Source organism: Tyto alba, unplaced genomic scaffold, assembly GCF_018691265.1.
Source record: "Tyto alba isolate M040663 unplaced genomic scaffold, T.alba_DEE_v4.0 Super-Scaffold_19, whole genome shotgun sequence".
NCBI classification, from domain to species: domain Eukaryota; kingdom Metazoa; phylum Chordata; class Aves; order Strigiformes; family Tytonidae; genus Tyto; species Tyto alba.
In genome coordinates this window covers 10,352,048-10,365,063 of record NW_024881281.1, presented here as the reverse complement: position 1 = coordinate 10,365,063, position 13,016 = coordinate 10,352,048, and the positions used below count along the sequence as shown (strand labels likewise).

General features: G+C 41.9%; 1 protein-coding gene across 2 annotated transcripts in view; it reads left to right on the top strand.

Annotated features, from left to right (window-relative positions):
* Nucleotides 1-13,016, top strand: part of SPNS2 (sphingolipid transporter 2) — a 137,361-nt gene that overhangs the window by 87,276 nt on the left and 37,069 nt on the right. For both annotated transcript variants that reach the window (XR_004407137.2, XM_032993691.2), the window contains exons 6-9: nucleotides 2,252-2,394; nucleotides 3,586-3,738; nucleotides 5,343-5,532; nucleotides 12,294-12,359. Coding sequence is in view for 1 of the 2 variants with exons in the window: in XM_032993691.2 (XP_032849582.2) it covers nucleotides 2,252-2,394; nucleotides 3,586-3,738; nucleotides 5,343-5,532; nucleotides 12,294-12,359 (552 nt within the window). In the remaining variant the exon portion in view is untranslated. The remainder of the gene's footprint in view (nucleotides 1-2,251; nucleotides 2,395-3,585; nucleotides 3,739-5,342; nucleotides 5,533-12,293; nucleotides 12,360-13,016) is intronic.

Genomic DNA, 13,016 nt, shown 5'->3' with positions numbered 1-13,016 from the left:
ATGACTTCCTGCTTTGAGGAAAAAACACTTTGTTCCAGTTTCCGCTTGTTTTTCTGCCCTGAGACAGTTGGTTTCCTTCTATTTTAACCTCTTGGGACGTTGATAAATGTGTTGAAAAGATAATACGCTCCAATCACATATGCACAAACAGATCCTGCACACAAAGATGTCTTGAAAGAGCTGAGAGGAAGTGGCCCAGCAGAACTGTTTTCTGACCTTTAGTAGCCTGGGTGGCATGAGCCCCTGTGGGGTGCATTCCCCGGCTCTGGCACTTCATGAAGACAATGAATCTCATGAAGCTCAGGCCAAGACCATTTATAACAGCAGGTGATGAAGTACATGGGTTCCCATCTCAAACAAATGTGCCCTTCTGTGACAGGCCATTCCCTCCCTGTCCAGCAAGGGTAAGCAAAGCCAGGAAAATCACCATGAACAGTTCGTCTGTATCCAGGAGAGTGGAGAGTGGTTTCCAGCTGTGAACCTGAAATGAAAAGTTTCTTAGCCTACAGCTTCACATCAAGAGGATGGCTACCTCATTCAGTAGCAGAAATACTTTAAGGGTAAAATTAACTTTTGAGTAGAGGCCACTACAAGGAATAAGAAACCCCAAAGCCCCTCCTCCTGGTCAGTGGACTTTAATGGTGTTGATAAATTGGAGCGCTCTTGTGCTTCTACCTGTAAAACTCAAATGATTAATTTGTGCAAAGAAATCCTCACTAGCATCTTTCTCTTCCATAGTTATCCTGAGAAATCCAGGCTATCTGCAAGACTGTACCCCTTATGGGGTCATGATTTCCACTATAAATGACACATTTATGCATGATTCCCTGACTGGGCAAAATCATGGGGAATCTGACAAGCTGCACGCTTCTATGATGGTTGCTTTAGACAGCATTGCTTGGTTTTTGTAGTCAAACAGCAGATGTTGAAAGCTTCCAGGCATCAGTGTAAAGCAGCTTCTGTCCCTGTGGCAATTACTGTGCTTTTGCAAAATGTGGAAGATTCCCCTAGGTGATGCTTCCCTCTGTGATCTCCTGTGGTCTCCAAATCCAGGAGAGGTCAGGAATAATCTGTACTTCAGTGGGCTGAAGAAGACAGAAGGGCACGTTGGCAAGTGGCAGCTTTGCCTCTGGATTTAGCAGTAATGTCAGTGTTTCACTGGAGCGCTACTGAGTATCAATGGATATTGTCCTGTTGGGGGATTAAGCCTTTAGATAAAAATCAAAGAAACTTTAAATTATATGGCCCTAGAAAATCCCAGCGTTTTGTTTTTTTTTTTTTTACCAGTGCTCTGTCTTGTGTTCAGCTGTATTAAGGACACTGTATCAGGCTTCTTTTATCCCCAGATGAGGGATTTTCCTGACTTTCCAGTTCTGAAATATTTTTGTCTTCCCTTCACTAGAAGAATTCTGGGTTGGTCATCTCTGCACGTGAAACCCTGCTCTATGTGTAAAGGCCATTCTCGGGTTATTATTGGAAGCATATTTTTTTTGAACAGGAATTTATTTTTAAAATAGCATGTATAGAAGAGAAGATAGTTCAGTGAAAATCCATGTTCCTATTTTCCTAATGGAGCTATTTTCCATTCTGGCAACGATGGAACTTCAGTGTCAAAACAAGAATCATATTTGTAGCTTGCAAACCACTGTGGGATCTTTGTATTTCTGTCTAGTGACTGGGAAACCTAACCCTAGAATGTGTTGTTTCCTATCTTCCAGCCTGAATTTTCAATGTTTCTTGGTCTGCTGTACACTGAGGTCATCTGACAAAGCTGCCTGAAAATGGGAAGCTGTTGTGGGTTAGCTGGAGGAGGGATGCACGTCAAGCAAGGATTTGCAAAGCCAGCATTCTTCCTACATCTAGGAATCTTTCACCTGGCCTCATTGCCCTTAAAAGTCTTTTGCACTCTTCCAGCACATAACTGGTCTCTTAGTCCAGCTGGGAGTAGGTTTCCAAAGAGTTAAACATCACTGAAGAGCTGCATTTAGATGAATCTTGGTACTTTAATAACACAAAGAAATGGACTGCCTTAATCAGAGTATTCTCAATGCTGCATGCTTTCAGCATGAGGTAAGAGTCCAGGGAATGACAGAGAGGAAGGAAAGGAGCAGATGCCTCAGTGTGCTTACAGATTCTGGCTAGCTGTAAAGAACAAAGTCGCTGAAATGAAACTAATGTAATCTGCCTGTTACTGACTAGTCAGAGCAAACCCTGCTGACTCCTGTGCTAATTCCCTGTTCCTTTCTTGCAGGTATCTCCACTCCTGGGAATGATAACGGGGACACTCATCTTGATATTTGTACCTGCTGCTAAAAGAGGAAATGTTGAACAACTTGGGGGACAGCTGAAGGCTCGGACCTCATGGCTAAGAGACATGAAAGCGCTGATTAGAAAGTAAGAGCACTCTAGTAAAAAGCATGCTTTGCTTCTAATGCTTAACTGGAACATCCAGCAGCCTGTACTTCTTAGCACTGTGAGACTGGAAAGCAACAACATGTGGGGAGGGGCAGGAAGCTTGGTCTGTGGACCTGGGGAAGAAAATCACAGTTACATTTTCATGAGGGATCCACTGCAGTGACAATGATGGATTCCAACTTTTGCTCTAACCCTTCTAAGATTGAGATCTGAGAGGGAGTCTGCTTTGTTTGGCTCATACTTCAGACAAATCAAGGCTTTTGAAGTGTAGAAATTGCTGTGTTCCTGTATTAATTGTTGTGCTGCTGTTGTTTAGATGCTTAGATCCTTTTTCTTCCCTGAAAGAGCTACTCTGCTGAGGGGAAAAAGAGAGTTAAATACCAGAGCAATTTAAGAGGATAAAATACACAAAAACTTGCACTATACGGCAAGTTTATGTATGTTTATACAACAATATGTGGCTGAATGCATGAGCACTGAATGTGCTTGGGTGCTTGTGTATGTGCAAAGAAGATCTCATGCTCATGAGTGTTTAAGCAGCTGCACTTGCTTCCAGAAAGCTTGCCCATGAATGTGCAAATACTTGCACTTGTGAATTGAGTGTTACACTGGAATTCTGATGGGAAACTTGTGGTGTCCTTTGTTTTTAGAACTGCTGGCTAAAATGACTTCCTGGTATTGTCATCTAGTATCAAAGGACTATGAAAAGTGATGATGGTTAATTTATTATTATTTCTATATTACTTATTTTGGTAATTTATATGAGTAGTAATCATATGGTGGCATGGATGGGCAGGGAGAAGTGACACTTGTCATCCAGGTAAACAGATGATATTACAGTGAAAGCCCTGTAATTTACACATCATGTTTTAGTGACAAAGCACCGCTTGTCTTCTGAAATGGTCCCATGAAGAATGGTGTCTATGAAGCACCTCTGAAGAGTTAAGTACATTATTATCAATAGAGCATCATGTATGAAGAAATTTTCCATGCCTCTTATTCTCCATTGCTTTGCACCTTGTATTGTCCCTGTCCCTTGGCAAAGAGAGCTGGCTAGTATGGGGGAACACTGTGTTTTGTTGCTGAAGCACTGGCTCCTGTCCTGGGGCTCCTGCTTTTTCAGTTTTCCCACTAAACCTTCTCATGGTTTTGCCTTTTGCATCTCCGCAGCCGCAGCTACGTGTTCTCATCGTTGGCCACCTCAGCTGTCTCCTTTGCCACAGGGGCGCTCGGCATGTGGATCCCTGTCTACCTTCACAGAGCACAGGTTGTGCAGAAGACAGCAGAGACCTGCATCTCACAGCCCTGCAGCACCAAAGATAGGTGAGATTCATACTCTGCTGCTTTAAAGAGAGGGAAAAAGGGATGGGGGCTTATTTACCAGAGGAAACAGGCAAGTCCCACAGAGTCAAGTTACTAGAACGTCTGTAATTTCCTCTAGGTCTTTGCAACAATGATAGGAAATTCTGGGATTGTAAACTAGGTTTTATTTCTCTTCTTCATTGCATGAAGTCTAACCAAGGGAGAAGCAATTACCTCAGCTCTGTCTTAGTTCTCAGGCTGTGGTGCAGAAGTAGAAAAGACTTTTGTCTTTGCCTTAGAGGATGTTTGGAGAGCTGAGAATTTGGTTTCTTAAGACTCAAACTCACCTGTGATGGCAGAAGAATAAGCCAGCAGGCTGGGTAGCCACAGTGGTGGCTATAATATTCAGAGGCTGGACTGGTTTCCCCTAAAGGCTGCAGGGACTAACCCTAAAGACACTTGTTTCTATGTGAGGGACGACTTCACTGTGTTTCATTGCTCTGTATACTACTGTGCTTGCTGAGTTCTGCCAAAGAATAGTACAGAGATCTGGGACACTTTGGTCTGGAGTGCTTGATGTTATACAGTGGTTTGGTTTTTCAGTCATGGTTATGTAATATCACTTGTAGCACATAAACTATGAGAAGTAGTTAATTGTTTTGTGTTTTACTATGATAACACAAAACCTAAAATGCTAAAAAAGCATTCTCTAGGTGAATAATATGTAAGATAAATTTAATTTTGTCAGCTCTTTTTCTTTTTAGCTTGTGAGGGAAAAACAACATTAGGAAAACCTTGCTCTAGCTGACACAATCCCATCTCAAGTACACTACTTAGTGGTTTGGAGTACCATCAACCAGAGCACCCAGCGGGCAGTCCCAGTCTATTCTGTGAAAATGCAGTGAACAAAAAATACAGCTCCAGTCTGACTGCCCATCTGCTGTTTACAAAGAGAAGTTTTCCACTCTTTGATGACACGTATATTTTGAGCTGCCCTGGAGCTACTGTAATGTAGTTGCCAAAGAGTCTGTAATCCAAGTCCTGCACATACAATATGGAGAATCCTTGACAGCTCCTGGCTCTTCAAATTTAAATTAACACATTTCAAATGTGTACCCTAACAGCAAAAGAAGGCTTCTTTGAAGTGGTCTGAAAGGAGTTAGAAAGTCAAAGTATGTTGAAAGCCACTGGTATTTACAGTCTTGTTAGGTTTCCTTTCCCTTAAGCTTATTAGTGTGTGTTCTATCCATGATTTCCCCTTACATGATCAATGTGCAGGTTATTACTTAGTTTAGTGCATCCCTAATTAGCTGTACAATGCACTTTATAGGAAGCTGAGTTCCACACAAAGAAGCAGTCTGTGAGCCCTTTGCACCTCTACATGTTGATCAATGCCCATGTACAAGGCTGAATTTCATATGCTGTGTTTTTCTTAATTGCAGGGGAAGAGTACTAAAATCACAAGGACTCAGCATGGGAGCTCATTTGTTTTATTTTAAATTTGCAAAGCCAAAGTGCAGATTTCCATTAGTCAGTTTACCCTAATAATTTGTTCAAAGACCATGCCCACTTTGGAGAAAAACTCAAGAAAAATAATCCTGTCTCTTCTTTTTTTCTTTAAATAGCTTGATCTTTGGAGCAATCACATGCTTCACTGGTTTCCTGGGTGTAATCACAGGGGCAGGGGCAACCAAATGGTGCCGGTTAAAAACCCAGCGAGCTGATCCCCTTGTCTGTGCTGTTGGCATGCTAGGATCAGCCATCTTCATCTGTCTGATCTTCGTTGCTGCCAAGAGCAGCATTGTGGGAGCCTATGTAAGTATAATCCTTTGCATATGCCAGTCTCACTCTTTCCACTAAACGCCTTAGAAGACTGTGTGCATTGTCCCCTGCAGGAAGCCTCAGATGTTGGTCTTGCTTTTCCCCTTCTGAATGCCCTTCATTTTGCCCCTTGGCATATTGGCACTATCTGGGTGTGCCTGGAGGGAAAATGATATCTTAGCTGCTTACCCCTGCTTACTAACTGTCATCAGAATTCAGAGCTGGGGACTTGGCTCATGCATGAAAACCCACAGCTCCCTGCCTTTGGGTTGTTTTATCTATACCTCTATCCATACCTCTATTGCTCTTGCCTAATGTTTTGATACAGGAAAATTGGCCACTTCCCTTGTAATAAGGGTATTGTAGCTGCGCTAGTACCAAATTATAATTACATTATAATTGGTCTGTGGGCATGCCTTTGGCTACCTGTAAGTACCATTCATTTTCATAACTAGGTAGCTTCCTGCAGACCAATGTTAATTACCATGTAATTTCAATTTGTTGTTATCTGTATTACCATAGCACCTGAAAGCCCCAGTCATAGCCCAGGAACCCACAATACTTGGTGCTGCAGAATTGCAGATTAAAATATGGCCCCTCCCTGAACGTTTATAATTAAAGTATATAAAAAGACATCAGATAGATCCAGACAAATAGACTGAAGGGGAAGAGAAAACTCAAGTATAATAATCCAGTACACTGAACGGGTCCCAGGTTCCCTTTCAGTCTAATAGAGAGAAGCCTGGGACCTGGGAGAGGTTTTTGAAGGGAAAGCATGAGATGGTTGGAGTAGTGGGATAATTTCTGAAAGCCCACCCTTAGCTTCCACAGAGCAGTGCACACCACCCAGCGAAGAGAATCCTTTTACAATTTACCAACCAATCAACCTACTATGGTTCCTTGTTTCTCCCTATTTCTGGCACTGGCCTAGCCACGGTCATTTCTCAAGTACTTCAAGGGCTGCCATTGTTATGGGGAAACACAGAGAAAGAAAGTTTAAAAACATTACGACAGAACCAAGAATGCCTATTCTGGCTATTTAGAAAGTGTCAAAAGAGATTTGGTCCTCTGGTTTGTGGCATGGTCTAGAACTAACCTTTGATTCAGCAGAAAAATTATCACCTCAGACAACTTATAAGAGGGTGTTACTGGTTAGTGAAGCATTAACCCTCCTTTCACTGTTAGCCAGCTCTGAGTGAAGAGTTCTGTCACATCCCTCCACCTCTTTGTGCAGCCAGACCTATGATTTTCTCCTTTCTCTGAGCTGATGACAGACATATTCATGTGTGGTGTTTAGTCTCTTTATGCAGAAAGTCCTCCCTTTCTAAGCTTGAAATACTGTTTTCAAAAATTTTGCAACTAAAGGTCATTACTGGTCTCATTTTCATCTTTGTTTCTTAGTTTTTGGGTTTTTTAATAGCCATGTGACTATTCTGCATTGTATAAGTATACAAATATAGATGGTATTATTTAATCAATCTTAGAAACAATTTATTTTATTATGCATGAGCAGTAAATCTAATAAAGAGTTAGTGATTTGCAAAGAAAGTTATATCTGAATATGGAGGGGATATTAGAAATATAAGCCTATTTGCTGATGCTGTTAGGCTGAAGCATACATTTGTTGCGGATAACACTGTCTCTCTGTAGCCCTAAATATGCTCTGTCTGGTGTTGGAAACCTGATGCATAGAAAGCAGATTAAGAGTCTAGTTAATGTGCCGACTGGGGAATCAGAGATCTGAAATCTCTTTATAGATTCTACATGTGACACTGAGCAAGTTATTTAACTTTGTTTTGCTTCTGCAAAAATGAGAAGTCTTAACTTACAAAGGGTCAGGGTAGCTTAGATCATTAATGTTTGTAAATGACCTGGAGTTCAATGGTCTGTGGCCAAGCCATCCACTGTAAATTTATATAAACAGAAAACAGTGACACAACACTTGTTGCTCTTTAGCGTTACAGGTGCTAACCCAACTGAGAGAACAGGTCTGTGTTGGAGCTACCAACATCTCTTAACATGAGGTGTTATCATGGTGGTGCTTATATATCAGTTGGATTGACTTTTCAAAGCAAGTTTCAAACACTAGCCCTTGTATTTCCATGCCATTCAATGCTATTGCAATCTTACAGACTTCCAGAGTGTTTAATTCCTTTGTATTTCACTAGGAGACTTGTCTTGCAAGATTGCATAGTGTAGCAGTTTCTCTTTACGCTCTGTGTTAAGTCTCACTGGTCCAACAAAACAGAGAGATTGTTCTATGACTCTGGAATTGGAATACCTAGATATGGTGGGCAGCATAAGGGTACTTTTCTTATCTCAAAATCCATGATGATAGCTTGTTCTGGAAAGAATGCAGTAAAATTTATGAGTGGATTTTGTCATGTCTGATAAGTCTTGACAGCTATGTCCTGGCTCTCATCCTGAAACAGCATCCTTGAGTTCTCTATGACTGAAAGTCAAGAGCAATGTTCTGGTCTGTTCCCCAACATGGTGGTATTTGCAGACCTTCTGTACTGTGACTATCCTTAGACTTCTGTCATTGATCACACCATGCTGAGGTTGAAAGGTTACTGGTTTTGGACCCCTCATTGGCTTGGAGCCTTACAATTATCACTTCCAAGCATTTAGATGGGTCCCCATGAGATGGTGTTCTCTCTGTGAGCTGTGGTGGCCACCAGATCACCATCTCCCTCCCTACTCTAGTTAACAGTTGAGAATTTTTCATGTCAGCTGATACTGGCTTCATCTTAAATGAAGTGTTCAGCACCCCAGCAAGAATCATCAGAGCCCTCGCTTTTTAATTTCTTGGCCTTTTGGTGGGTTTTTTTGGAAAAGACCTGCATATCCATTAGCATGATCACCTTGTCCCTTACAGGCTGTCAACTGTCTGCTCTCTTCCTCCCTTGAACATATGTACTTTTTCTCCCCTGCTCAGTCCTGTCTTGCAGGTGGTTTTGGTCCCTTAGGGCAGCTATTCCAGTTCTGTAGCAGTCACTCCTACCTGGAGCAGATAGACTGACTTCTTTTTTCCGTCCAATTTTTCATACTAATCCAGCAAATTATTGGCAGTGGTAGAACTGGCTGGAAAGCTGGAATAAAACAGCATTCTATATCACTTAGCTGCCCAGACACTTGTATTTCTATCCTTTACTATCTTGCTTGGCTGTGTAGTCCAATCAGTTCTTAATTTGTTTTCTTTGCAGTGGGTGGAGTTTTGTGTTGTAGTCCAGCTCCTTAAAACAGCAATTTGCGTATCTTTAGGTCCCACTCTTTCTGAAATATGTGCACTTTGAAATGTTGGTTTTCAAACCTGTCTCTTGAAACCCATTAGCTGTATGGCATCGTTGTATCACACTAGTCAGACATCTCACCAGCAGATTTTACGCTGGTTTAAATCTCCAAATGGCTGGAGAAAGTTGCTTCACTTTGCCTTCATCTTGACACTGTTCCAAGTTTCTGTTGTACCTCAATTTCAACATCTATTTAAATTCCTCAAAGACATTTTATGATCTTGCAGAAACAGCAAATCCCAGGATAAAACCTTGCCATAGAGCTTTTACATCTCAATCTCAACATCGGGGACTTTCTTTTGACACAGTGTTGGTGCCGTACCTACTTCTGAGGCATCAATATTGCCCAGCACTGAGATGCAGTTAGATTTGCTTCAAATTCAAGAGTACATGTGGGATTCTTAGCCACCATTTCAGAGAGAAATACAAATAATGAAGGTGTAAACAGATCTGCACTTTGCAAGTAGCCATGGAAGGAGTTTATAACCTGCTTAGATCTTGCTGTGAGAGCTGCTGGTGTGACCACACTGAGAGCTACTAATCAGAATTTGCTACTGATCACATAAACGGAAAGACTCGAGGGGGACATAACTTCTGTCAGCTCCTCACAGATGAGCAGCTGGACACCAAATGGAAATAGTGAGATATTATACAACGCAGCTGGATTCAGAAGAGGATAGATCTGTAGAGCTGAAATCTCAGTGTAAAATGAGGCTTCAAAAAGTGTGTGAGGAGTCAAAACCGTGACCGTCTCAGGAGGTATTGATCTGTTCTGGAGGCTGCCCTATTTGCACTAAGCATCCCTAGAGTCTCTCTCCAGCAGAAATGCCATGTATCCTCATATGCCCTTCGCAGGGGATGAACTCAATTTTTATAAATCCCCATTAGCAGCTGAAGGACAGACTTTTTTTAATGTCAGTATCTTTTGTCCTACTTTTTGATCTTCCTCTTGTTCCTCTTTTACTTTATTAAGCACATGTTTTGTGGAAATGTGTTGAGTGAAATACGCATTCAAAACTGGTGCGCTCTGAAGTCTGTGGGATTTCAGTGATTTATTTATAGGACTTGTGCTGAATTCCTGCAGAAGGGGGCAAGTTTTGCATGCTGTGTGTAACAATTCATATGTGTGTTATGTTTCTGTAATTCATATAACCTTAAGGCAAGCAGTTGCCTGTTTGCAATACTGTATGCTGTATGAACAGGCAGGGCATGTCCATGCCACATTCAGAAGTGTGATTACATCTTTCCCAAGCTCAATTTAATCTATTCAGCCACAGAACTGCAGCAACAGCAGCTGCAAAGCTCTAGTAGGACAGATTTCAGAGCAGGTCCTGGGAGCTCACCTGGGGCTTCAGTATGCCCTTGCTACATGACACATGGCTTCAATTCCTGACAGAACCTTGATTCATTGGACCTGCGTTTCTTAGCTTGCCAGTTGTAATTTCCAGTGAGAGTCAAGCTCAAGGCAGACCAGCAGACAGTGGGAAAATGGAAAGAGGAGATTTCCTAGCTGACCAGCTGGGCCATAATGACTGGCTCCGACACCATCACAGAGGAAGCAGATCCAGTCAGAAAAAGAGGGGATAGGGAGGGAGAATGTAGGGGAAACAAAGACAATTTTAGAAACAAATAGAGGAAGCTTTCTGTAGGTCAATGCGTAAGACTTGTTAAATAAAGAAAACTATTCCTGGCAGTGACATGATGGTCTGAGGGGTTTAGGCAATCTCAACTGGTGTGTGGGAAAGAGAATTGTGGTGGTCACATCATGCCATAGCTGCCAATCTTGCAGTTCCTCCTCCCACCCCAGCCTGTGCCTGAGCAAGCAGCGGGGACCAGGGCAGTGGCCGTGACTGTCAGCCCGTCAAAGCTCCCAGCAACACCACGAAATGACATCCATCTGAATGTTTCTTCAGAGCAAAGTGTACCCTGTATTTCTTGCTGGCTTTGTTTCATTAATGAATTGTAGCCTATTCAACATAACAAAAACTGAACATAAGGCAATTAAAAGGGGAATCTTCAATTAACAGAGTCCAAATCTCCATAGCTGTTATACCCAACTACCAATAGGGATTCCAGGAGTAATGTTTTCTCGCTAGATGCCACAAAAAGAAATGAATTAGCTGGGCAAAAAGCAGCTTTTTTGGGAACATTAAAGGAGTTTTGCTTGCTGCCTTACTGGTGGGGAATGAGGGAGCTGATTTTCACAGGTCTGGTTATTTAAGTGGCATTTTGTCTATAAGATCTGTTCCTCATAATGTACAAAAGAAGAGGGAAATGTGTGTGTGGAAGATTTTCTATCCTTGTTTTTTCATCCTGTTGAACCTACATTTCTTTGCTAAATTGTTAACATACGGTATAAAAGCAAAAGCTTCATGACTGAAATACAAGTAAAAAGCTTTTTGATGGAGGCAGTGCTCCTCCTGCAGCCGTGTCACCCTTGCTCTGTTGGACTCTGTTTGATGAACATTTAACGATAAGGCCAGGTTAAATTCTCTTCTTGATCATTTCCAGTTCTTCAACTGTTTGTAGAACCATTTAGTGAACTGCAACAGAGAATTGATTTGGGTTAAAAATAAGCCAAACAAGCCCCTCTTCCCCTACTTCCCCCCAACAAATGATTCTTTGCCCCATCTCCGTTTCCTGCTCTGAATCCCTGCTTGGCCCCGTTGTACCAGCACAGCTGAGAAGGCAGTATGAGACGGGAGTAAGTGAGAAGGGAGTGCCAGAGGTGGAAAGGATATGTGGTGGCTGTTCATACCACACCACTGCAAAAAGAAGAGCTCTCATCCCACTACATACACAGGGCTTTTAGTGTATCTTGTTGACTTTCTCCACAGAGTCAAGAGTTATATTTCACCATAAGACACTGATGTTGCAAAAACCATACTGCAGTCCTGTCTTGACTGTATGTAGAAATTACCAGTGCAAGGCTTGAGATGTTATGGTGCCTAGATCTATGTCCCCCTCAAAAATGACAGCAGTATGCTATCAGGGGAGGGAAGGGATCTTGCACATAGTGGGTAGAGAACCTCATTTGGTTTGCTGCAGATCTTAACACACAACATGACACCTAGTGATGAAAATGACTGTGTTTTGGGGAGTCAAGGCCTTCTTGCCTTTTCTAACTGGCTTTTTGGAGCAGAATGATGCAAGTATGGAAGCCCAGGGCTGTCTCTTCTCACTAGCTTCTCATGTTATTCTGTAACCAAATGTGTCAGCCTTCTATTTAGCTGCTCTGTAGATCACAAACAGTTTACACTAATGAAGTTGCAGGCCAAGACCCTAGAGCTCTGATAAAAGTCCACAGTTTTCTAATATTCAGTATAAACCACAACAGTAACAAGGAGTGTATTGTGTAGGTTTGAGGCAAATAAGCAACAAAGGAAAGTTTGTGACAGGTTATTTTTCCTTTGAATGTCAAGTGAATAAATCTTCTCCTTTTTGTGTGTTTTGTTACAACAGATTTGCATTTTTATCGGAGAAACTCTTCTGTTTTCAAACTGGGCTATCACAGCAGACATACTAATGGTGAGTGTACTTTGGAACAGCATCTTTCTCTTCTGGTGGCCAGAGCAGTTTGTCAGCTTGCAAGAGCAACCTGAAGTTCACAATTTCTCCAAATGCCTAGCCCCTCCTTCAGCCTATATTTTTTTTTTTTTTACTTGCTGAAAAGGAAAGCAAGATAAAAAGAAAGAAAGAAAGAAATATTATTCTTGCTATTCTTGTCCTTTGTTCTGAGCATCAGGGAGAGGAGATGTCCAGAAATGACACCATTACTGAATTCAAATAGTTTCCCCAAATTTTAAGTATTTGCGCAAAACCCTACATGCAGAGAAATCAGCCAGCATTTCATAATACTCAGCACATTAGTGGATTTTGTTATCAATAACTCAGCTTTGTTCTGCAATAGGAAATCCTTCCCTCCCTCCCTCCTCTGGCCACAAAGGCAGCCATCTACCTCTCTCTTTGGCTTAACTCCAGCAAACCTACCATTCAACGCATACACAATAGAAACCACCTCTGGGAGAGGAGAGAGGAAAAGAAAGTATAAAGAATTTTTGGACTATGTCCACCTTGTCCAAGAGGAAACTGTCAGGGACTTTTCACCTTTTGTCCTTCATTTTCCCTTCTTTCTCCACCACAGAGCTTTCAAATCAGGCAGCTGACCTCAGCATCTAGATTTTT